This window comes from Halichoeres trimaculatus, unplaced genomic scaffold (genome assembly GCF_033239565.1).
Source record: "Halichoeres trimaculatus isolate MK-OKI-2021-1 unplaced genomic scaffold, fHalTri1.1 fHalTri1_scaffold_11, whole genome shotgun sequence".
In the NCBI taxonomy this organism is placed as follows: Eukaryota; Metazoa; Chordata; class Actinopteri; order Labriformes; family Labridae; genus Halichoeres; species Halichoeres trimaculatus.
This window is the reverse complement of record NW_027437189.1, coordinates 30,167,090-30,194,358: the sequence shown is the minus strand read 5'-3', so window position 1 is coordinate 30,194,358 and position 27,269 is coordinate 30,167,090. Positions and strand designations below refer to the sequence as shown.

Sequence of the window (27,269 nt, the reverse complement as noted above, 5' to 3'; positions counted from 1 at the left end):
TCACCAATGTTTTCTAAAAACTCCGGCCACAATGAAGATTTTGGAAAACTCCAGTTTCATGATTTTGTGTAGACGCCGGTAAACAGAGTTTTCAGTTCTTAAACGTCACAGCTGAATAATAGGGGCTCATTCTGGTTGGCTGACACGGGTTTTATGTCTGGAAAACACTGCCTATCATGGGTTTGGCATGCCTCCAGCTGCACTCACCGGCGGATTTACCTGCTGCGTGTGGGCGGAAGTATTTTTAAAAACGAAAGAGGGGGGATATTCGTTTTTGAAAATACCCGGCTACGTGTGGACGTGGCCATAGTCTCTGTATTTCCTTTGTTCTCTGTCGGTTCATTGGGTGCGTCTCAATGCGTTAACTTCGTGCTTCCTCCGTCCTATCTCCTCCACGACACCGGAAGTACTTTCCCAGTCGCCATTTTGAAGACTGTCCCAAAGCGATAATTGCGCTCAGAGGAGAGAGGAGAGAGGAGACTGATCGGAGGAGCTATGATCGAGGAGACACGAGAGCCGGCTTTGCGGAAGTCTTTTCACTGACCGACACGCCCCCATAAGGAATATCACTCTCTGATTGGACGCTGCAGCAGCTCAGACTTCACATGAAACTTCACAAACACAACGGAGTTTAATGAGAGAAAAGACGAGCTGAGGACGGGCACGGAGGATCGTTCAGAAACTGATCATAAATCTGGTATTAAAGGGTTCGCTGTGAGTTTAGAGCACAAAACACTGAACACAACCATCATCAAATCAATATAATCAGCGGATTAATACAGAAAACTGACTGATCAATAATATCTTCCTGGGACACAATAAGGTGGGTCATATTGATAGTGATATAACCCACTTTATCTGATCGTGAACTCTGAAGCTTCAGAGTTCACGATCAGATGGGCTCAAGTTAAAGGATAAATAATTCATAAATAATCTCACAATTACGCATTATACCGGAAAAGTGATCCGTGAGCTTCTAAACAGCACACAGAATAAACAGAGAGCAGGTTTTCTTCATGGTAACGTGTGTGTTTAACTGGTTAAAGGAACAGACAAATCTCTGTTACTGTTTCTGTTTGATCAGAGTTATTACAGCGCACGTGCCCAGACCCGCAAACAGCTGTTAGAGCTGACTGACAGATGATCCAGAGGTGATCAGCTGATGCCGTCATCACTGAAACTCGTCGCTTCATGTGACGCTCCGAAGGAGAGGATGTCCCATTGCTCTAAAAACGAATCTCCTCCATCCTCTCTCCTCTCTTTATTTCCTCGCGTCTCTCCCATGCATCTCTGGTGGGAGGGACTAAGACGCAAGAGAACGACGCAAGTGGAGGAAGGAAGGATGGAACTTTGGAGCTTTGAGACGCACCCATTGTATGCTGCTGTGTGTTTGCTGTCTCTGTATGCCGTGCCTCTTGTCTCCGAGTTTCCTGTGCCTCTTAGTTTTGTTTTGTGAGTTTCAAGTACTTTGGATTTTGTTTCTTTGGTAGAGTTTTGGTTTTGAGTTTTTGGATTTTTAATTTAAATAAAACCTTTTTGTGTTCGATCCGCGATTGGGTCCTCCTCCTTTGTTTTTCTGGTGTTCTCATGACAGAAATGCTTATGTGCATTATGTCTTGTGATTTATTTTCAATGCATTACAAAAACAGAATTAATAAATACAAAAAGCCTTTCCATGTTGTCATTATGGGGTGTTATGTGTAGAATTTTGAGAGAAAACAAATAATTTCTTCCATTTTGGTATGAGCTGTAACATAAGACAATGTAGAAAAAGGTGAAGCGCTGTGACTACTTAGCAGATGCACTGTATAGCTGGAGAGATGGTGGGATGGTGATAAGAGCTGTAAACTTTGAGTGTGGGACTGACATGCAGGAGAGAAGCTAAGGGTGAAAGCAAACCAGGGCTGCCCGCTTAATGTATGCATAACTTAACCACTAGGCCAAGCCCGTTTCCTCTGTATTAATGGTGGAAGACAAAACAAAAAACAAAAAAACACAACTTTATACTGTATATACATGAAGAGGGAGAGAAGAGGTAATGTTGTCCATCAGGATGACAATCTGTCGTTTATGGATGTGAGCATTGGAAAAAATCAACCAGTGAAGCAGGGACTGCTGTGCTGTGCTGGAGTTAATAAGGCATCACAGATGCATGTGTTGATTTACTGCTCAGATATAAAGCACAGGAAATTTATGAAGCAAAAGTCAACTTACCCTCGACACAGCAAAATCTGCAAGGACAAAAGAAAAAAAGGAGTGTTAACATTTACAGAATGAGACAACAGCAGGAAAAGTGCCTGTTTGTGCAGAATGCTGGATTCTGCCGACGTCGATGTTATCCCCTCAAACTTAAAATGCTTTTTTGACAAAGTTGTCATCATTATTCATACAACTCACAAGTTCATTGTGTATCTTTCTTACCCATTTCTTGTACTATATTTGTGGTTTTATTAAAACAAACCTTTAACGCTGGATGTAATGTAGAAACTAGAGGAAACTTCATCTCTGCGAGAGAATCGTGAGCCAAAAAAGAAAGCAGAAACTTCCCCCGGCTGATGAAGCATCAGATCCATGAAATGTGTAAAATCACGGAGACTGTCGGCGAGGTTAATCAGATCAGAACAGAAAGACACGCCCACGCTCTGGAATATCTCCAGTTACCATAGAAACCATCATGGAGATAGACCGTCGGAGAAGCGAGACATCTTATGTCACTATTCTCTGTCTTTATCTCTCACTCCTCCTCCATGCTTTACTCCACGGCTCTCTCTGTTTATCCCTCAGTCTATTATTATCTCCTGTCACAGATCTCTCTTTCTCTGCTCTCTTTTGTTTTTCTGCTCGTACGTTTGCTTCATGGAGTCAAACTGAACGTGTAATCCTTCTTGCACTGTATCCTCTCCTCCTCTTCCATCCCTCTCCACCTCTTCCTCTCCTTTTATGCAGCTGAAACAATGCAGTTCAAGTGTCCTGATGCAACATCATGCAAACAGGCAGGAACCCTCTGAGGACGCTCTCCCACTCCTGAAAACAGCACTGAAAGCAATTTGGCTGGAGTTACCGAGGTCAGGCTGCAGTGGAGTCATTTCTCAACTCTTGGTGTTATTAGGCTCACAGCTGGGGCCTCTGTATATAAGGGATGGAGGAGAAGTTGTTGTTTTAAACACAATGTTCAGAGGGGGGAGCATGGATGAAGATAAAGCCACTATAAGCCTTTATTCATGTTTGATCTAACTTTATTCATCTTTGCCCCAAAAAACATGACTGCTTAAAAATAACCAACAGACAACTGAACCCTTCTCTTGAAACCGTGCGAAAGGGACGCGCTTATTTTCCAGGTATATTGGCTTTATGCAAATCACTCTCCTTTATTGATCTTTAGCATGTTTGTCTTAATGTCTGCCACACTTTGAATCAATGAACCACAACAGGCGTCCCATGGGCCAGGACTCACCCACCAAAGCTTTATTTTTTAAATCAGCCTCTGAAAACTAGCTTGTGCCATAGCCCGCCTTTACTCAGAAATACTTGCTTTCAAAGTTAACATCTTTTTCCGATTGAAGGGCCTCTGATCGTTCAGGACATAATTCCTTGAAACTTGCTTGCTTTGTGTTGTTTTGAAGCCTCAGATAATCTTCTCTCGCAACAACAGGTTTTGTAGCAAATGAAACACACGGGAACAGCATTTCTAAAAGTTGCCACTATGAAAATATACTGTAACATCCCGCAAAAGCAACTTCAGGCCGATTCCAATTCTACCCCATAGCCCTTAGGAAGTGGTGTCCCAAATCTCTGTGGGTTTAAGGGGAAGGGCTACACAGCCACACAGCCCTTGGAATGAAGCCAAACCAGGACCTCACTTGAAACCAAGGAGTATGACAATTTTCACATGAAACTAGGGATTAGTACCGAATTAGGTACTTCTATAGGTACAGACCTATTCCTGTCAAAAGTACCGGGTACCGATTCACGTAAAACCAAAAGGTAACATGTTTAGGTACCTCAATGCATCCTTGTGGCTGTTAGGGAGTGGAAGAGTAGGCAATTTTTCATGCTGGACATGAACACAGCATTATAAGTTCATACACTGAGAAATAAATATGTTAAATTGAAAAAATGTAATATTTTAATGTTCAAAAAATTTATATTTTTTACCACAAAAACACAAAAAAGTACAGAAAATTGGTACCTTTGAGTACCAGTACCAATTGCCAGGTACCAGGCATCTATACCGTATCGTATCAAATGTGATACGTCCCTATGTCCCTACATGAAACTGATACTTTTAAGTCAGAATCAATATCCAGTCCTTTGCTACTTCATGTTAATATTAGTCATGCTCTGAACAGTAGTTTTTAATTTAAAATCATTCATTATAACTACCTAATGCTGCTACAGTGACAGCTACAGCTAATAATAGCTACACCGATGTCAACCTGGGGTGACAAATTCACAGCAAACACACTTCACTACAATGAACTATGGTGGTCAGTGGGTGTCGGACAACAGGAATGCAAGCGCTAAAACATCAATACAAGAGCTACAACACCTATGCAAACAACACAACACAACGGAAGTACAGCCATACGGCCACAACAGAAGTTTTAAGAGGTTAGTGATCCCAACAGACACAGCAAAATTGTAGAAGTAAGTAACGGATTATCTTTTTTAACTTCATCTATGGTGAATACAGCTTTGTAAGCTACAACCGTAGCTGTTGGGGTCTCACCTTGTTACATCCTTAATAGAACTTATATTTCTTTATTTACTGAAAAAATATGTCATCTTATATTTAGCTTTGGGACTCAGTCATGTCATAACATTAGCATTAGAGCAGTTGTTCTTAACCTGGGTTCGATCGAACCCTAGGGGTTCGGTGAGTCGGTCTCAGGGGTTTGGCAGAGCCTCCGCTGCAAGACACACCTGATACATTGTGTCAATCTGTGATGAAACGCCCTGCTAGGCCATATTTTAATCCATACTAACTATGTCCAACAAAAAAAGAAAGTGGTTGGACAAATAAGTACAACATGGATTCACATGAACTGGCCTCCTATCTGCATGATTTGCAATGCCAAGTTGAGCAACTCTAGTCTCACACCAGCAAAACTAAAGGACGTGGCACTTGCCAAGGTGAAGCTACACTTATCTGAACTGGTCTCTCAAAGGCAACAGCAGAAGTCACACGTTATGTAATTTGTTGTGAGTTTATGCAGTGTTGGTTTTGTGCTTGGAGCAAAAAAAAAAAAATGTGCTCCAGTAGAAAAAACATATACCTTTGTCTTGAATTTGAATAAATTCATATTAAATTTTTCACTAATGAAGGGTTCGGTGAATGCGCATATGAAACTGGTGGGGTTCAGTACCTTCAACAAGGTTAAGAACCACTGCCTTAGAGCTATATTTATCATAGCTAAAGTTATAAAAGAAGCAATCCTTTACTTAATTTCACACCTCTGTAGCGTCAGCTAGGAAAACTGTCCTCTTCACTCTTATTACGGCTGTACTCCTGTTGTGTTATGGCTGTTGCATTCGCATTGTAGTGTTTGTATTTGTGTCGTTGCATTTGCACTCATGTTGCTGCTTTTGCAAATCAACTGACACCTCCACCACCTGATCGCCACGGTAATAAACTGCATTTCATGAATGACAGCTAAAGGCTGGTACACATTACAGGATTCTCCAAAAATTCACACATTTAGAGAGCACACACTTGATGATAACAAAAGACAGATCGCGCAAGATTTCTCTGTCCCGATCTTACAGTGTGTGGTCTGCACTCTGAGGACACCACATGCTAACAGATTCTTCAGCTGAGCTTCTGCTTCTTCACGCCCAATATTCCAAATATTCCGCGTAAAACATGACTTTGGTTTAAACAAACATGTACTGACATACGGGAAAAAGGAAAGATGTTTGTTTTTAGACTCTAGAATTAAAAAAAAACACACAAAAGAAAAAAAGCCCGGACAAAAATCAGCACAATTATCCTGTGGTGGGGACCCGCCTTTAGCTGCAAAGGAAAAGGAGAAGGGGTAGATGAAGGGAAGGGGAAAGAGTGACAGTGGGGATTGGCCTTCATGCTCAGTGTGATGTAGCTGCTTTATTAAGAACTGTGCACAAGTTACTCGGGGCCGTAACCAATGCCAAAAGTAATCACATAGCTCTCTATTGCTATATACACTCAGGAGGCTTTTCTCCTTCCGCTGCCCTCCACAACCTACCAGACTGCATTTGACAGCCTCACAAATATGAAACCAGAATGGTTACAATGGTTACCCCTCGTGGCTTGCTATTGTACAGATAATATAAGTATGTTAACAATGACAAATGCTAAACAGTGCAACAATTTGGAAATAAAGTGAAAATGTCAAATAAAAGTATATAAATTTCACAAGGTCATGGCCTTCACAGGGTTTGCTGAAGAAATTTTTGGCCCTTGAACAAATGTAGTGCTCCAGCTACGAAACAAAGAATTCATGTTTTGTTCTTCTTTCACTGACCTTTGTTGTCGGTCTGCAGATCATCTAGGTAGAAGTCCGTCTGACGGTTGCCCAGGACGAAGGCCAGAAAGGAGAGTATGAGGGCGTCCAGGATGCCCATGATGGCCAGCATGTAGGCCCAGCGGACCGAACAATCGCCCAGGGAGTACTTCCCCGTCTGCTCCCCGCACATGTCCCGGATCACCTCGGCGTCCCATCCGTCGGGGAATATCATGCAACCCAGCACCAGGCACACTCCTGCAGGATGACACGGGAGAGGAAAGGAGAAGGGTTCAATAATAGCTCACAATTTCAACTTCAGCACCCCCAAATTCTGCAGGATGTTGCTTGAATCTGCAAAAATACTGATGCAATTTGACGACTCAGCACCCAAACAGGTCAAATACCTGCATGGCAAACACTGAGAAAGAGCAATGAAGGATCATGTGCACCTTGGATTGATCCCCTCTGGAGACGATATGTACTGTACGTTATGGAATATAAAACATATTGATCAAACAAACCTGCATACTCTCACGACCACACGGTGCAAACACATGCAGCACAAAGCTCAGCAGGAAAACACAAACATTCAAATTCAGCCCAACAACAGAAATGGTAATCTATACTCCACACCTCTGCTCATTCATCAAAGTGAGCAGCAGCGACGAGCTGATTGTGCCGTATTCCTGCTCAGCAGCTCTGTTTAAGCAGCAGCCGTCCCTGCCTGAGGGGCTGCAAGTAAAGAAGTGGGCTCCACGGGGAGAAGTGGAACATACATGGCAGACATCACACTGAATCTTCATCCTGCACCAGACGTGTCTTTTCTACAGGCAACAGCATGTGTGATACTCACGAGAAGTCGGACAGATTTCCCTGAGCTGGTGGTTGCTGAGCTTCAGTCTGTCCAAAAGATTTAACCTCTGGAAACCAACTGGTGCAGAAATGTAGACACTGGCATTGTGTGAACACTGCTCGTCAATGCACAAGCATGTTCGAGTAACTGCTGCTTGGACTGAGGCGTACAGTAACACGGACAGATCAGCTGCAGGAATGTAAAACAGAAGCTAGTAAATTCGATCAATTCTGCAGCTCTGATGCTAAGTGTACAAAGCTTCACTTCCCTGTAAGCATCAAAGCCTCAAAGGTCAACAACAGGCTGAAACAACACAACAAATCTGTCTCTCCAGAGTCCTCCATCACGGAGCTCTCTGAGAGGTAAAGACAGATCAGCTGAAGCATTCATAAAAGTCCAGATGATTTAAAAAAAAAATCTTCAGAGAAACATCAGCAGTGATCTTTTGGCCTCTGTGCCTGTGAGTAGGAGGGTGTGTGCGTTTGAGCAAGAGCCAAGCCTGCAGACACATGGAGACTGTATTTAAACTGATTATTGCTATTGACAAACAGCATTTAGCTCGACACAGACTTTTGTTACAAATGTTGGTTTGGTAGTTCAACACAGACAACTGTGGAGATCAACCTTGAGGGGTCCAGGAGGTAAAAACTCTTTCTCCAAGTCTGCTCTAACTGTAGCTGACGGATGATCTTAAATGTTTGTTTTGTTATTTTCATGACTTTACATCTCTCAAGATTCTTCCTCCTGATTGTTTTCTCAGTTGTTAACCAACTAGAGTGATCATAATGGGTCACGTCCCAGAGTTGACCAGTTGGGACTTAAAGACAGACAGAAAAATCTTCTTCAGTGTGTCTGCCTGACCCAAACAATCCTTATCTCTCTTTCAGGCTCCTCCACACCTGCCTTGGTAGGCTGATAAGCGCTCTACTCTCCTGGATGGAATGCAGACAGATGCTCTACCCCTCCCATCCCACGCCTTCCTCCTGTGAACTTGTCTCTGGATCAGGACTCTTCGAGGTCGTCTCACAGCAATATCTGTGGCCTTGTCATCATCAGACGGCAAACATTGTTGAGTCTAGGTGGGGATGAAGTCCATGGGCTTACACATACACACACATGTAGTCACATGGCAAACACACAACCTTGGACTCAACGCCTTCTTTGGCTCCGTTGCAGTTCAGCTGCAGGGTTGATGGGCACGTACCCGGGTAAGGCTGCGTGCACGCCCCTCTGTGGATGAGCAGTGACATTTGTGCAAGTCTTTGAGTTTTTTCTGTTGTTGTCATATGCTTATATGCTGAGGTGTTTTTTTCACCATCTCAAACTATGCCCCCTGTTGGGAATAGTCTGGAATTCCTCTCTTCTCCTTATGTTGTTTTTTCGTATCTATTGCAAAGGGGCACTGGGTAGCTGGCAGCTCCAGGTTCATCCCATTTCTGTGTTTCCCCATGTTTGTTTTTTTATTTGTCTTGAAAGGGACTTAACTAAAATGTGATTTTCCCTCAGGGCTCAATAAAGTATTCTGATTCTGATTCAGTGTTCACAGAAAATAACAGTAAAGCTAATACACACCATTTCACATATCACTGGTGCATACTGCATGATAGCATTACATTTAGTTTTACAGCATTTTGATACTGGCGCTTTGCTCTCATGTATGCTTTTAGTTTGATCTCCCCGACGTCATCCGTCTGCTTTTTTTTTGAAACACTAAATGAAGCACCGGCTATAGCGGCCATATTGGTAGTGGCAAGGGCTTACAGCTATAGGGCGCCTGTCAGTCACGTGTGCCTCTGATTGGGTGAGCTCACGATCTTAATATCCTTTGAACAGCCGAGTTAGAAAAAAATTCACCCTCGCACAGTGTGTGCGGTTAGAGAAATTAGCGTCTCAGACAGGAGATTTTTTTTTAACTAGGCTGTAAATATGTTAATTTCTGATTTAAAAAATGTCTTTTTTTGGCTTGGTGTGTGTGTGACTTCCAGCACTTCTGTAGCCAGCCTCAAGAAACAGCAGATTTTAGCACTTCAGCACTGTTTCATATTCTTAGACTGGAGGTTGCCGCTTGGTACGCTAATTTCTTGAATTTTTTTTCTAACTTGGCAGTTTAGAAGTTATTAGGATCGTTTGATTGTCCAATCAAAGACACAGCTCAGCTCACATGACTGATGAGCGTCCTTAAGCTGTTAGAAAAGAAGTTCAAAGCTTGCGTCATATCAAATGTGGCTGCGTCCGCGGATTGGCTTCTTTTCATAGTATCAGGAACAGAAAGGTGAAGTCCATGTTTCACACAGTTTATGTCATGACTGAGATGTCATGAATGGTGAAAACTGGTTGGCACAAGCTGTTTGCAAGTCATTTGTATGGAAGTTGATTGTTCGGGGGCAGTTTGTTTGCAAGTTGCGAGCTGTCGTCATATATGTCATCTGTGTGCCCCATGAATTTGACATCTCTGAGCTTGAGTTGAGCTCTTTGTGCTTATATTTAAAAAAAGTGAGACTTTAAAAGACAAATAAGTAGAAAATAAAACACTTTGGAAATCTGTATTGGATTAAAGTGAGGCCCATTAGTCATTTGGTTGAACCCTGTCACATCAGCGATTCCCTCGGAGGACTCCTGGTTTCACCTATCAGCCATCCATCATGAGGAGACGGTGGGTGGTGAACTCATGGCAGCAGAGGAGGCAGGATATCAGATTAGTCACCGCCTCTCAGCGTAAAGCAGAGCAGCACGCACACATGAGGAGTCTTATTTCACAGCTTAAAATGTGACCCCTCCTCTAACAAAATGATGAGAGCATAATGAGCGCCTGTAATGAGAGAGGGTCTAATGACGCTCATACAGTAACTAATGAGAGAATAGAAGAGCAAGGGAGGCAATCATCAGGGGAAATCATGGTGTTATTAGCTTCTTTTATGACCGGTATGAGATATTAACACGGATGAGAGACAGTGAAATCATTAAAAGAGAAATGAGCGTCAGGTAACATGTTTTATAGATTGTTGTTTCCCCGTCAGCTGTGAGGCTGTTTATTGGGTCTGAGCTTTTAGATGTGAGGCTATGGCAACCCCAAGACAGTAATATTACACCTCTTTAACATATTTTTAGTTAAGTAAATAACATCGCATCATTTATTTTTTATTTTTTTCCAGTCCATAACGACCTAAAATTTGTTTGTGCCGTGAGCTAAGAAATCCCATTTCCTGAATCAAATCAAATGTTGATTACAACTCAGCTCTTATTTCCTCACCATTAGTTTGACTTATATAAACAGCAGGCTGGGGATGGAGCAAATTGGACAGCAAATGAAACCCTTTAACGGATTGTAAGCAATAATGTTGTACTAGAATGAGCATGCAGAGGCACACATAGAAATCCATCTTTACCATCAATTAGTAACATGTCATAACATGAGGAAGATGACTCAGTGGTTCGGTTTTATATCTGCTGATTCTGTCCTGAAAGAGACATTTTCAGTAAATTTTTTTGTCATCTAAAAAAGTTATTGCAACCTTTTTTAGTACGACTCTGTGTTGCTTGAACTACTCGTCATGTGTAAAGCATGCTGGGAGCAGAGTAAGGGAAACAGTCCAACCGTGCCGCTTTTGACCAAGGGACAACATCTAGTTAGTAAAAATGAAGCCTATGCGGAAGTGCTAAAAGTCGCTGTTCATTGAGAATCCACTTGAGGCTGGCTGCAGAAAGACAGGAAGTCACGTAGACACCCAGCCATAACAATCGACTTTTACGGCATTAAAAAGCATATTTTTTATTTTGGTGTCGGTAGCGTTTCAGAAAAAAATCCACTCTGGAGAATTTTTTGTCAAAATTTTGCATTTTAGGTCAACTGAAATGTTGTTTCCTTGTAAATGCAAGGCTGAAATGCAACAAAACTTTTGCGTTTCACCCTAAAACCGTCTTATGTGAATGGCCCCTCACACTCTACATGCCTATACTTGCCTAGGTCTGTCAATAATAGGAGTGTTTTTGAAAAGAAACCTGTTTCTGTCTTTAACCTCTAAATTTCATTGAAGACTAGAGCTGTGTAGCTTTTTTCACTCAGATACATCAAGATCAGATAAAACCTTACGACATTAAAAGACATTTTTACAGCCTGGTTCAAAATCAGCCTGGTTCAAAATCAGCTTGGGTCTGAAATGCTGATTTCACTGTCAACACACACTGTATGGTGAGTGAATTTTTTTCTTTCTCCGTGGTTTAGAAGTTATCAGGATTGTTTGATTTTCCAATCAGAGACACAGCTCAGGTGACCGCCAGGCGTCCTGTAGCTGCTCGAAGAAAAACTCACAGCTGGCGTCATAGGGAATGTGGATGTGTGTACGTGGATAGGCTTCATTTCATTGTTTCAGGAACAGACGGGTGACGTTGTGGATGCTTCGTCCATGTTTTATACAGTCTGTGCTTTTAACACTCCCTCTTTGTATTGTGGTTGTGGATTTAAGACAACAGTCACTCAAGAGGAAAATGTACACATAAAGTGCCAAGAAAGAGCTACACATCTGCAAAGGAACTGCACATTGCTGAATGCAACGTGACTGTTTGACCTTTTTTCTGTATAATAAATTTATGATCTAAAATTATTTTTATCCATATTGGTACAGTGTGGATTTTGAAATACATGCAGCTGGTGGACCTGTTAAATTAAACCTTATAAAAAAGCAATTCAAAGAGTGGGAGAAGACTATCCGTCTGAGGAGGGCTGCAGCGACACCTTTGGCATGGAGTCACGCAAACACTCTTGTGATAACATGACTCCTAACAAGGAATTTGAAGAAAGAATGAAGATTGGATCTTCTTTTTAACTATACTTTTATTTGTTCAAGACATCTTTTTACTGGATACAAGGTGACGAGATGAGATTATGTATTTATCAAGAGTGACGTAACACTATAGTTTAAAACGTGACAACAAAGCAAACTGTAAGTTTGTTAAGAAGCCAGCTTCATTTAGGGCTACTCACAGCCTGGTGCTTTGAGACATGTCCATAATGTGTAACCTTAGAGGATCCTGGTTATGTCCTGCCAGTCATCTACCAAGCAGAGCTAACGTATGCTCACTCTTCATTTTATTGATAGACTCTCAAGTTTGAACAGACCACTGCAGAATAACTGCTGACTGTGGGTTGGACATTATCACCAACAGCTTAGCCCTCTAGCTCGTGCTCTTTCACTCTCCTGTTTAGCTTTTTTCTGCTCTGACGTTCCTTTTCTCTTTGACAGTCCATCTTTCGTGTCCACCATCTCTACAAAAAAAACACTTCTCACTACTAAACTTCATCAGGGGGCGTGGCGTTGGGAAGGAAGCTGAGAAATAGCATTTATAAATAGCCTGTATTGGTGCTGATAATCTCATTTTAAAGTGTGAATTTTGGATCAGGCAGACATCTAGAAGTGATATTTTTCAAGGTCACTTAGTAACTCTTCACAGTCCCTTTAGATAAAATAACTGTTGAAGAAATTTAAAAGAAAAAAAATTAAAACTGAGGTATTCATTTATTTTAGATCATAAAGAGGAAACATTATTGATACCAGATTATTTCATATCATCTTTAAAATTGCTATTTTAATAGTTAACTTAAAGAGACCAAGGGTCTTAAATGTGTGGGACAATCTGAGGGGGTTGAGAGGGTTGTTTTGGGTATATTATGACCTAGAATCCAGATCGAGTGCGTAATTCCCGAATGAAGAAAAAAGAGCCTCTGTCCCACCTTGACGAGTCTGTCGCTCTCACGTATTTCCTTGCATATTTTTTGGTTTCGAGTACCTGACTCATTAATGGTTTACACAGCTTTTAAACCCTTAGACCTGTACCAACATCCCAGAAGACCTGCTCATTAACAAAGCATGCTCTAAGGGTTGAAGTGCTGTGAAAACTTCCCCCCAAAAAAAGCTTTTTCCTGCAATACAACCTCCAGAATTATGGTTCTTATCTGATTACAGAATAGTTAAATTAAAGGGTTTTCATCATCCATAAAATATAACTACCTTTAAAAACACATTGACAACAGGCATGTTTTGGGTTTTCATAGTCCACTGCTCTGCAGGATGTTGATCTGCTTTGGGAGAAACATTGTTTCCAAAAAGCATCTGAGGCAAATCGCTGAAAACCTTTCCTTTGTCCACTGAAGTGTGACAGTAAAGGCTGTTGGACTTGATCCCTCTGTGCCCTCTCGTCTCTTCCTCCTCCAGCCTCTACTCGAGCGTTTAAGTGGACACCAGAGAGCTAAAAATAGCCCCCACCTCCCCACAACCCAGGAAAAGCCCTTTGAAGTTGTTGGGGGTGTTTCCTCTTCCTTCCTCCCCTCCTCGCTCTCGAGACACCACGTTCTGAACATGGAGGGGAGGAACTTCAAAGAAGGCGAGCAGAAGGATGGAACAGAGAGGGGAGGAGGAGGGGAGAGCTGAAGAATGAGAGAAAAACAAGAAGAAAGAGCAGGATGGTGCCTGCTGCCTCTCTGCTCCATTATGTTGTTTTTCTCATCTCAGTTCATCACTTTCTGTCATTTCTTTCATTGCAGCGTTCGCAGCCAATCAGCTGTTTGAAATAAGCAGATCAAAGCCATGAAAACATTCACTCACATGCTGCCAGGACACGTTCCTGATCCAACTAGTTCAAATTAATGTGAACCACTTTATTTATAGCACCCTGAGGATATTTATAGATGTATTATGTAAGAATTTTGTCAGACTGTTTTATCTACATGTCCACACAGATTCTCTTTTTTCTCAATCTAGACAAACAGCCAGAAAATGATTACATAACAGCTCCAAAAATACCATCACTGAGCTATATATACGCGAGTGTGTGTTTGAGAAGTATTTTAGATGGGAGTAGCTCAGGGCTCCAGTCTTCCTCCTGAGCAGCTGTCATCCTGCACAGAGTCATGTGCAGTGACTGATGACTTTTTGGAAACACATTCAGTCTCTGCTTCATATATTTTAACAAGTGCAAACAAAGTGGTGTTAATATACTCATGAACACAAATAATATAGCAAAAACAGGGACTGATAAATCAATATCACTGTATCTAGGCCTCGTTTACATGACACAATTACATCTGAAAACGCTAGAATGCAGTGAAAAAAATCTGCGTTTACACCAGACTGAAAACGCTGTAGTATACATGCAAGGCCTGTAGGTGGTACAGTAACTATCATGTCCAGAAGCAGCTTTTGGGAGATCTCAACCAAGTAGAGTTGGGCTGATCATCTGGTGTATTGGGAAAAAAACTAAGTGCAGAAGTGGAGCAGCAGATGCACATTTTGTTGAAAGACAGTCAGCAGGTTCAGAAGCACAACACGGTTGTCTGCGACAGTCGTAACAACCGTACTGTTGGACTGTTGTTTGCGCTTGAGCGAAGCAGAGTGTGACGTCTGTATTTCCTCTAAAAATGCAAGCTTACTGTTTACATGGCAATGGTGTTGGCAGCGTTTTAGAAAAATTTCACTCTGGAGGTCAAAAGTTTGCGTTTTAGGTCGTCTGAAATGCTGTTTTCGTGTTAACGCGAGGGTGAAACGCAACAAAACTTTTGCGTTTCAGTGTACAACTGTTGCCGTGTAAATGGTTCCTTACACTCTACATGCCTATACTTGCTTAGGTTTATCAATTATAGAAATGTTTTTGAAAAGTAACCTGTTTTTGTCTTTAACCTCTGAATTTCATTGAAGAGTTGAGCTGTGCAGGGTTTTCACCCAGGTTCATCTAGATTGGATAAAACCTGTTTTTGGTGCTTTCTTGAAGAAAAAGGTTGGAATTGTTTTCCTGCATGAAGATGTCTGCTGCGCAAAGCAATGTGCTATTTCCTTGCAGATGTGTAGTTCTCTCTCAGAACATTTAATATTGCCACCCAGCCAACTATCAGTACATTAGCTGATGGGTGTACAAGGTCTAAACAGACCCACTGCTGAGGCAAGTTCACCAAGGCTTGTGCCACCCCCAATTCACTGGTCACTTGTCATACAATAGAGGAGGGGTCTTTTATTTATTTAGGGTTAGGGTCAATCATAGACTGTTTATAGAGTGGACAGTGTGGCTGCGCCATTTACAATTGTACAGTTTTGAAGCCAAAATACCCCCGTCACAGGCGCAGCCATTGGCAGCTATTGTGCAGCCAGAGTCTGTGCAGTAGAGGCTATGAGGGACTCAGAGAGAATCTGAGAGGAGCCTGAGTAAAACAATAATTACATTTTTTTTTTTCTTGCGAGAGTCTAATCTCTTCTTGCCTCTCCCTCCAGACATATTTTGCAAACCCTGAAGAAATTACAAAAGAACAGCAGCTGTCAATCAGTGTTAAACATGAAGTAAAACCTTGTTTTTGAACCTCTTATAACCATAGACTGTAAAAAAAAACTGCTCCCCCTGGTGGCTGGCTACAGTACAGGTCAAAAAATCCAGCATTCCAGTCATTCCAGATGGGCTGTGGTCAAACTTTAAAAAATTGATACACCTAGTAGAAATGTTTCTCACATCCGACTGTTGTAGTGATTTGAAGATATCATTTGGCTTTCTTCGTCCTTTTTTTCTGAAAAGTTTCGCTTTCATTAGTTAAACAAGGTTAAAAACAAGGCTTTACATAACGTTTAACAATGATTGACGGCTGCCGTTATCGTGTATTTCTTGGGGGGAGTGTAAAATATGTCGAGAGGTAGAGTCAAGAAGTGATTAGACTCTCAAAAGAAAAAAAAAAAATCATTTTTGTCACCCGGCTCCACTAAGATTCTCCCATAATCCCTCATCGTCTCTACTGCGCAGACTCTGGCTGCACAACTGCTACAATGGCTGCGCCTGTGACAGGGGTATTTTGGCTTCAAAACTGTACAATGGTAAATGGCAGAATCTCGCTGTCCACTCTACATACAGTCAATGATTTTAAGAAATGAAAATGAAACTTATCAGAATAAAGAGAACTAGAATACAAAGCGGCCAAATAATATCCTTGTGTCACCATGGCATATCGGTGTGAGAAACATTTCTTTGAGCTGTATTTATTTTTTAAAGGTGGACCACAGCTCTGCTTTTTGTTGTAGTCAAGCCAAATAAAAATTTATTTTTACAAGTGTTAGTTTTATTTTGCTGTATTCATGCGTCACAGCTCCGGCATCTGGCAGAAATACGATGGCTGCAGATTAGCTGAGACTTGCTGGAAGAGCCACACATCCGGACCGCAACAAAGCAGATCCAGTATGAGTTGACACTCTAACTTCAAAGGGAAACCTATCTGATCCCTCGCCATGATGGAGACAGACTGGAGATGCGTTCGATGTATTTCAGCTGTCAGTATTTTCTTCAGGAGTCAAAGTGGTGTACTCTTGATTTGCACCAATATGTTTGAAGCTGTTGCATTTGATAGCTGCAGCCTGATAAACTCCATGCTGTGTATTTTTCCATGAAACTGTAGACCTTAAATCTTTACAAATGCACAAATAAATCAAACATCAAATCACCAACCTGTTACAAAGACATACTCTCTGTCTCATTGTATCTTCTCCTCCCTCTCTAACATCTTTCATACATTTTTAACCTCCCAGAGAACCCCTGACCTCCTCGTGTAAGCCGGCTCATGCACTTTGAAGTCCAACATGAGGTGTAAAGGTGTGAACACGGCTGCTTTAAGAGACCACTCTGTCGAGTCTATAATTTAATAAAGCTGTCTGAGCTCTGCCCTCCCCTCTGCTACTGGGTCTAGACCTTGGCCTGCTGTCCTCCATCTATCTAATGGACGGCGTTCTCGCTGATGTACAGCACTTTTATTGGACTTCGGATCACGTCGGTTATGCGTGTGTGTGGATCAGTGGAGTGTGTTTATTGCTGAGGGTGCATTTTAGAGGATGTAGCTGCAGACGTGGTTTACTGGCACACTTGGCGTATAGCTTTCCCTCTTTTTCATCCCTTTTCTTTTCAATCTACACATCGTAAATGTAACACTTCTTTTTTTTGGTTGTTTTTCTTTCTTTTCTTTCTTTTTTTTTGTATCAATCTCACCAGAAAAAAAAAAATTGAAGCATGATTTTTTCCCCTGGTAACCTCAATAGAATCTTGCTTTTTATTCATGGTAATGTAAATGAAGAGTTGACTTATTGTCATTACCTGAAGTGTTCAAAAGGCAACCTTTCCTTGACCTCTGTCTTTTTCTCATCCTTCACTCTTCCCTCACTCATCTCTGTGCCCTTCGCTGGCTGCGGAGTAAGTTACTGGCACTGGTCCTGAATCTGGAGAGAGGCTTGGCAGGCGAACAGAGGTTCGCACATAACCATATAATGTGTCATCACACAAACACAAGCATCATTTTTCTTTGAGCCTCCCCAAGCAGTTTTTGTGCCACTCTGATCCGCCTGGTTCATAATTGTAGCGAAAGAGCATCGCTCCAAAAGAGCACTAATACTGATTTACAATTTACCAAACTTAACACAAGATTTGGTGTTTTTGTCCCCCACAACTTTTGATCATTTTTAAGGCACATTGTAGAATTTAAAGATTTGAAGGTAGCCTCAAAGATCATTCATTTTGTCAGGTTTCCACCCAGGAGACATCAATCAAAGAACCAAACAAACCACACTAACAAACATGGAGACCCAGACCAGCGTAGCTGTGCCACACCTGAACAGAAAGCAAGACCACAGTGGAGCACTAGTCAGTAAATAAACCACGTGTGATGACCATTTGGTTGACATTTCCATCTATCATCATCTATTTTCATCAGATGATGTATTGTCCTTTTTGTAATCTTTCTTTTGTCCTTCTGGTACACCCACAGTATCTTCATATGATTTAAATCTATTTTTTTTCCTAGCACTATTTTTTACAAGAAAACTCTTTTTTCAGCCTTCGTCTTCATTTTTCTTCTGTCTCTTTAAGGTTCCCTACTCTACGAACCCCCTTCCCTCTGATTGGCCAGCCCTCTGGAGGCCTGTCAGGGGCAGAGCTATGGGCAGACCTTGGTGGTTGAGGCCCCTCCCCACAATATGTCATGAGCCAGCTCGGAGTTATGAGGAGAGAAAAATCTGCATGTTTAGTTTAAACATCCAGCGTTGTTACTTAATATCCTTATTTTAAACCACCATTGCTTATTTCCAAGACTTTTGCTACATATTCAAAATCTACGACATCAAAAGTCGCTTTTCTTCCATTTAGTTTGGATTGCAGGCCTTTCAAATGTGACCTGGTCCAACTAGCTGATGTTACAGGTCAGGTCTCAAGGCTGACCCTAACATGTACAGGAAAGAATAGAACTAAGGACAAGAAATCCAGCGGGGGGTAGGCCCGGGGACCCAGAGACCAGTCACAGGCCAGGTAGCAGCGTTGAGAAAAGTGGCTTGAAAAGTGGCTGTTGTAAATTTTTTTTCTTTTTTTTTTCTTTTTTTCTAAAAGTTGAGTCAACAGGAGAACACTGAATGGTTTCACATCAGTAGTCCAAGGTGTGTGTGTCATCTGAAGTTTTTGATTTCTAGCATGTCCAGTGCATCAATCTCCTCTTCCTTCTCCGCTAAAGCCACTTTTCTAGATTACAATAATGTCTTACAGTTTTTCTCAGTTGCTTTGGTACATTTCTCAAATCATCCTCGCCATTTGCAAAACAGTAAGTGCATTTCTCAGAACAGTTCGTACAAATGGCAAAACACCATGGATTACCTGCAAAATCCAGTCTCCTTCTCAAAATCCTCAATTTATCCCTTAAAAGCAAATTTCTGTGTCAGTAAACGTATCAGTGTGTATGGATAGGACATTCAAAGTGGTGACTCATGTTGTCAGTATAACAGTTTACTCTGGAGGGATGCTCTGATGTAAACTATGGCTTAAGTTTTGATGATGGTTATCATAAACTTTAAGTAACATCTTTGTGTGTGTGGAAGATTGAGTACAATAGATTGGACAAAATTCATATTTTCACTTTCACTGTTTGTGCTGTAACTTGTTGACTGACCCCATCATTGTGATGAACATAGATCAGTCTCTTTAGGGAAAACTCTTCATGCAGTGCTGTGGGAATTACAGGTCAGTGCAGTCTTCCTACACCTCCTTATGTTCCTGTTTGCTGGGCCACAAATTCTCATCCACATCACAACAAAGATCTTCTCTGTCCACAAAAAGTCTGAATGATTGAGGACACAGTTGTTCTCCCAGCTTTTGGCTGCATCCTTCAACCAACCTTGGCTTTTGTAAGCTTATGATTAAGAACATGGTTCACAGGTCTGATAAATCTTTATTGTGCTTTTACAGGAAATTTGTTGCCGGAGGAACGTACACATACATACTTGCCAGTTGATGGTTCATGAGATGCACCCTTTGAGCTATTTCAGAAAACTGATTGATCATTAGTTCATTTGATGCTTCACAGATTTCTGATTGTTGGAGAAAGTCAAAATTGACCAGGGAGAAATTAACCAATCCAGACAGATTTAGAAAAAAATTCCACTGGAATTGTGTGAAAAGATTTTTGTTATACTATAATAACTTGTTCAACCTTTTTGCATGTAAAGACTTGTGAACTAATGACTAAATGTTGTGGGGGGTGAGACTATTCAACAGAGACCCATGATGATCCATTTTGATCAACATGACATCAACAGCTGATAATGTAGGAAACAGCAGAGAATTGAACATAATCATCTGCATGGATGTCCCAAAGCATTTGCAACTTGTTAAAAAAAAATTAGAAACTACTTTTTTTTTAATGTAGACAAGTGACACAGTGATGTGAAGATTGAACCAGTAGTTTTGAGACTCTTCCACACAAGTTATCCCATCACTCAATCCAGTTATGAAAGCAGTCCAAAAGGTAGCTATTATAAAGAGGACAGAAATAGAAATGTGGAAAAAGAAACAATAGGAGAAATTCTTTTATCATCTGTCATCCCTGACACTGACAAGAGTGAAAAGATGAGTAAGCAGCTGTGTAAACATGAGAGAAATCAAGATATCATGAAGAAGTCTTTAGATGTAAACCACCACTACAGTAAAGGAACGAACATTTCCATCCTTTTAAACTGACGGTTAAATGTTCAGTAAAGATTAGTCATTGATGAGAAGCATCAATGATGTATACGATGGGAATTTCCATTTTTCCTCCCACGTCCTCATCTTATCAACAAGCTCCAGGGCCTTCCTCTTTCTGACGCTTTATTTCTCACTCTTGTGCACTCATACACACTTACATGCACACAAACTCAAACGCACAAGGCAGAGTGACAATGCTGAGAAGGGTCAGAGGAATCCATTATTCAGCTGTCAGGATATTTTTAGAAACACCCCTGTGACTTGGTAATTATTTATTAAGTGCCTGATAATTAAAACATGTACGTTTGGTCGGGAAACGCCGGCCAGAAAATCTCAGAGAGGGGGATTCAGGGGGTGGGGGGAGCGAGGCAGGGATATCCCCCGGGAATCTCTTCTCCCCTCCTTCTTCTTTCTCTGTTCGGCTATATTTAACTCGCCACTGCAGCATCTATTTATCTCTGCAGGGAAACACATGCATGTGGGAGCGTTCATCTACATATGTGCACAGTGCGTCACCACAGATGTGAAGCTGCTTACACACACACAGTAACAGCGTGCACACACTCACCAGTGCAGCAATAAAATAATTAATAAATAAATACACACGCACAGCAGCTCCCGAGCAGAGGAAGAAAACGCTCTCATTAATAATTCAACTCTCACACCATCACACACACATTTACCCGCTGTTATACACGCTCACGTGAACAGACGCGTGTGTGGTCACGCAGACACCGACATCACACACACTCGAAAACACACACAGGAGGGGGAGGAGCATGGAGGATGAGTGCACAAATTCATTCACTGCTGTGTTTCACGTTCATTCTGTTTCTCCTCTCACACGCACACACACACGCACGCACACACACTCACACGCTTTATACCCTGTTGCAGAAAATACCAGCACTGATGCACTGCAGAAATGTTCAATTGTAAATGAGCGACAAATACAAAAAGCAAATATCCAGGGTGCAATAAAATGAATTGAAGATTCTTGATCCTGCAACACTTTTTGGAGACAGATCTGCTCTGAGGGCATCGAGTCTGGCTGCGTTAGCTAATAGTGGAACATATGGATGTGAATATTAATGACAATGTGCTCTAAATAGAAGGGGTGCCTTTACCACACTTCCTGCTGTCTCTAGTTTGTACCATTTATGAACAAAATGTGTATTTTCTCTTGAGGGATGGCAATGATGCACCTGAGGAAACAAAAAAAAAAAGGAAACTTAGGTGTGAGAGGAAGAGGGAACAATGCAGTTTTAAACACTATTTGATGATGTTGCACTGTCTAACTCTCGGCTGCACAAAATAGTACCAGAAAACAGCCAGAGATGTTTACGTTTAGCCACAACTGAGCTGTTTGGGCTCTCAACTTCCCTGATGACACCTTTGTGAACAAAGAACAGATTAAGCTGGATCTGGTTCCCAGCTGTGAAAACATGTGCAAACTTGATAGTGGGTGCGATCTGATGTACAAACTTGGTGCACCGAGGATTGTATCTGGCCGATGAGCAAATAAGCATATACCATTCATTTAGCATGTTCACCTCCATGGATAAGCAGAATGTATGCAGATTATCATAACTCGCAAAATATTGGGGGAGGGGATGCAAATGTAACCATTTGGCACCTGCAATCTGATTTCTTGAACTTGAAACTTGCATGTGGTGTTTTTCCATCTATATCTAGCATGTTTGAAAGGCAGGTGCAAACTGGCACAGTGTTACACACACATGGCAAAGGTCATTGTGGCAAGATGGAGGTATAAGTCCAATGATAGACAACAGAAAGAGAGAATCTTCTGTGCTTGAGTCCACACATTTGGATTGTCAGAAATATTTTTTTTTTAAGACATATGGTCTTTCCACTGATGCCATTTTTGAGCTGCAGGATGGCCCTAGGGCTGGTCAGGAGCCAGTCCTGGTATTTCCTGATCATGTAAAGTCAAGTGCACTGCTCTGGAGTCTCTCCCAGAAAGAAATGTGATGCGACAGGTGGTTGCTGGGCTAGTGAGTGTGTTCACATAGTCAAGGCCAGAGGCGGTGGGTGTGTGCTGCTGCTGGCACTGACCTGAGGAGGAGGAGCCAAATTTGAATGTTGTGTTTACAAACAAGTAACGAAATTTCTGCAGACCCCACACTTTAAAAAAGGCTAATCACACCACTTTTACACCTGTTATCAATTTCACACATAATAGTTGAAGATCAACCACAACACAACCATAAATAGCGTGTGCACTTTGTTTCTTTTGCACACATAATTTAGCGCTTGTTACTTGGGATCTCAGTAGATGAGGCCCTCAGTCTTTTATAATAATCTTTAAGTTAATATTTCACAAAAAACCAAACAGATTTAGTCTGCAAACACATTACAGGTCTGCAATTCACAGGTGTTTTTACAGCAGCTGAAGCTGAGCAGAGTATTTTTATAAAACACCCACACCAGGATCATCCCACTCCCAGTGTTACTCACCATTACAACCAGTTCACCGCAGAGAAACTGGAGTGTAATAAGGCCAACGGTCCCCACAGATATCTGCCAAACAGCAGCAACTCAGTATGAGGCAGAGAGGATACAACAAACACGGCTTTCTCTACAAACAGACGTCACTACTGTTAATAACTTTACTAAAGCGTGGACGGAGATTTACACAGAAGGTGGTCTGCAAATCAGGAGATTCTAGACTTCTTCAATCTGCATATGCTAGGGTCATGAGCCAAATACTGAGCCTCAGATTCATCCAAAAGCACACGTATATGAGTGTAAATGTGATGCAATTTGATTTCAAGTCAATTCTAATAAGAAAGAAGCTTGTTTAGACATCTTTTCCAGCTGTGTGTAAATGTAGGTGAGAGGGTGAATGTTGACATGTGGAGTTAAGTGCTTTGAGACCAGTGAGAAGCTATCCAAGTGCAGTCCATTTACCACACACACACACACACACACACACACACACACACACACACACACACACACACACACACACACACACACCGAGCAGTCACTGACAGGTCGTTTCTCCCAGGACAGCTCCTCCCTTGAGCCACAGCCCATGTCCTGCTTAGTTCTGTTTAATATTGCAGCAGACAGAGAGGACATGAAGGAGGGATGGAGACATGAGCTGATGTAGGAGAGGAGGGATAAAAGAAGTCATCAAGCTGGAGTAACATTACCTACATGTCGCTGCAGGGCTGGAAGAGATAACACGGACTGGAAACAGACAGTAAGATACAGAAATGACAGTCATCAGACTGGAATAACTTCAATCTTTCCTGAATTTCCTCTGAGCTCGGAGCACTACATTTATTTGAGCTGAAAAAAGGTGAATAAAAAGTAAAACACTTGGTTTTCCCAGGAGCATTTTCTGCTGGATTAATTTAATTCCGAGCTAAGGTGTGAGCAGTGAGATCCTCACACACCTCCGAGGCTTTTGGGAAATCTAGCCCACCTCTCCCACTTTTCACATGAGGAAAAATGATTCTTTGTCAGAGATCTGACTGAAAAATGATCCCATTATTCATCTGGGTGTGATGTAATGGGGGATTACAGGGAGAAAACCTGTTGATTAAACCTACGCTGGGTCACGTTGTGGCTTGTTCCAGACCTCATTATTATTTTAAATCTTCTAAAAACAGATAATAATTTTGACTGCTTTTAAACATACTCAGTAAACTAAGTAAACAATGCATACAACAGTCCAACAGTACCATCGTTATGATTGTCGCAAACTACCATGTAGTGCTTGTGTTGCTCAATCTGCTAAATCTGCTGACCGTCTTTAACAAAATGTGCATTTGTTCCACTTTTGCACTTAGCATTCACCAATATACCAGATGATCAGCTCAACTCTACTTTGTTGGAGATCTACCAAAAGCGGCTTCTGGACAAGACAGTTATAGCGCCAACTACAGGCCTGGCATGCTTATTACAGCGTTTTGAGTCCCTCAGCGCTGTGTCAACACAGATTTGTCACTGTGTTTTAGCATTTTTGGGTGGAACATTGTCGTGTAAACGGGGCCTCAGTGCAAGTATCCACATTTCAGCGTGTATAGCCTTGTGTGACTTCTTTGCCTGATAGAAATTCCTGTTTTGACAAATTATTAATTTTGGGTGTCAGAAGAAAGACCTGGCTGGCACCTTTAAAAAGAGAAAAGACAAATGACAACACTGACCTCATTAAGAAGCCAATTAAACGTCAAACTGTTCAAATGTCTCTATTATAAGTCACATACTTTTACTTTAATTATTTCCTCAAGCTGACCAAGTGTTTTTGTCCTTCAACAAAACAAAAATGTGTGGAAATTTTGGGGCATGGGACACCAATTAATACTGTCCTTTCATAGAAGGAGAGAGTTTGGTTTTATCAGCTTCTGGACTACACAGTTAAAAAAGAGTAGTTTTACAGGAAATGGTCTCTAATTTTTAACAGGTTTTTCCTGTTTTCTTATAAAACAACGAAATCCTAGTAGATTTATAGATAATTTCAGTTATAGTACACAGTCAAAAAAAAAAAAATTCTAAATTTTACAATCATTAGGGCCAAATTTTCAGGGTATTTTTTTTCCTGTTTTTCAAAAACATTATACAATACTGTAAAATTACTGAAATTATCTGTAAAATGATATCCTGGATGTTTGGCTTTTTTTCTTGAAGGTATTATGCCAGCTGAACCCTGTACCCTCCTCACTCATGGTTGCAATTCACTGTTAAATTAAGGTTATTTAATGTGTCCTCTTACATTGGACACATTAAATAACCTTCTTTTTTGTATTGAGATCATACAAGTTTGAATGGTGCAATACCTCAATGTTAAATAGGAGTGAGCCTATTCTGCCTCAGAACAAGGCGACCAACCTGGTTAGTTTTTGGATATCCACCAGAAAAATAAGAGAAGTGCAGCCTGTGCGTGGAAACATTGGCACTTACATTTCTTTTAGGATTTGTTTCTTTGGCTGTAGTTTACATTTATTAAAGTTAGTATTGCTTTATTGTCCCCTTTTGGAAAGCATAGCGACTCCTCTTTGCCAAAGTTATTAGAGGCACATTTTGAAGTGCATTAACCTCAGTCACTGTGACTGAGTTCAGTAAACTTTGAGGCCAATTTGGCTCATTTTCAGCTCATAGACACGTTGTGTCACTGAGCTCTGCCAAGAGTCCAGCATCTGCTTGCTTTAGACTTCTTTTCATAATTTCTTTAATTTCTGATGCTGAAAACAAAAAGCTCCATCAGTAATCCTCTGGTTAGATTCTCTAACAACTCTGACTTTGGCTTTACAAAAGAATCAAATCCACAATAAAAACTTGCCGTCTGTCTGATCGATACAATACATTTAACCTCCACTGTAGGCTGTCAGGCTTCTTCTTTGGTAATATCATGTCACATTATTTAAATTTAAATTCAAAATAATGATTAAAGAGGGAGCCGTGACTATGTAGAGTCATTTGACAGTCCTGCTGTATTCTATGAGTGATTTGTGATGGCCGTATGGAAGTATTTTTTCTTATTATACTCTTAGCAGTCATAAACACAGCTTTGACCTTCCCGTTACAGCAACATGCTAACAAACCGTCACACCCAGCCTCCAAACCACTCTATAATTGACACATTTGGTCTGTTTGGCCTGGATCGAGACCTCCAGTGGTTCATGTTGGCCCGAGCTGTATTTGCTGTGGTACACTCACTGTCACTGAGCGATGCCAGGAGAGCTGCACCCAGCAGGGCAGAGTGGATGATTAAATGATCATCTCCAAGGTGGTGAAGAGCATTAGGCTGTCCGCCAAGCCTATTAGACAACCACCCTCCACAACACATCACACACAACCACGGGAAGGACGGCAGAACCTTGTGAAGTTTCACAAACTCTGGCAAGTACTCCAAATTTAGAGGGGACGCAGATACAAACAGACAAGGATAAAAAGTTAGAGGGCTATTTGACGCAGCAAAACAACAACAAAGCAACAAACAAATTATAAAGCAAAGGACGTCAGAGGTGAACCTAACTGCTGAACCACTTCCTGCCACCGGAGTTACCCCTAATGGTCAAAGAAGAGAAAGCAAACTTGAAATATTAGCTTCAATTCTAAAACCAACATTTACACCATCAACTGTGTGTACACAATACAAAATCTCAAAAATTGAGTTCTTTTTGGCGTAGGACAGTTTGGAAAACGGTTTCTTCTTTTCAGAGGACTTAACATTTTATATCTCTATGCTTGGCCAAGTTCTTGGTTTCAGCACTGGGAGTGTCCAAAGGTTGATCTCGTGGCCGTCTGCAGGAAGCCTGACGCCAAACAACCACTCAAGGTATAAAAAGCAGGATCAAAAATGCCAATGTTCACCAGAACTCTTCCTCTCTGAGTTTATTTCTGTGTGTAAGACAATCTTCCCTCAGTAACAGAGATTCAGAACATTACATGAGCAGCCTGAAACTCCTTCCACCGCTGCGTCTCAGCAATGTTTCACTTGATTAATGGTTCATGCAGAAACCGGGGTTCAGATCCTGTTTAGTCATGAGGATTTCTAAAATCTGTACCTCTGCTATTCTGTCCGATTCGTGCTGATTGCAGAGCACCGAACCTTTTCAACACACTCGGCAGAACAGAGGACAGAGTGGGTAGATGAGGATGAAGGAAAGAACAATACAGAAGGGAGAAAAAGTGCTGATCTCTCCCTCTTTTCCTCGCTCTCAGTCAGTATGCTGACTGTTTCTCCACTCCCACGCCATTCTTGCCTGGCCTATTTATCACATTGATCAGCTTATAAAGAAGTGGGATGCACACAGGAGGCATGCTAGTAATGTGCGTATGAAAGAGATCATGATTCTGTTGTGTCTTCAGAGAGAAAGCCGTGGTGCTCTCGTTGCTCAAAGGTTAAGTTTCTGCTGACATGGAAATTTATTCACTTAGCCTCA

General features: G+C 41.4%; 1 protein-coding gene across 1 annotated transcript in view; it reads right to left on the bottom strand.

Moving 5' to 3' along the window:
• The window catches only part of LOC141799722 (LHFPL tetraspan subfamily member 4 protein-like), a 33,722-nt gene that overhangs the window by 1,389 nt on the left and 5,064 nt on the right, over nt 1-27,269 (bottom strand). Inside the window, exons 2-3 of the mRNA XM_074682047.1 lie at nt 6,504-6,740; nt 2,215-2,231 (exon numbers count right to left, since the gene is read on the bottom strand). Of these exons, the coding sequence (XP_074538148.1) occupies nt 2,215-2,231; nt 6,504-6,740 (254 nt within the window). The remainder of the gene's footprint in view (nt 1-2,214; nt 2,232-6,503; nt 6,741-27,269) is intronic.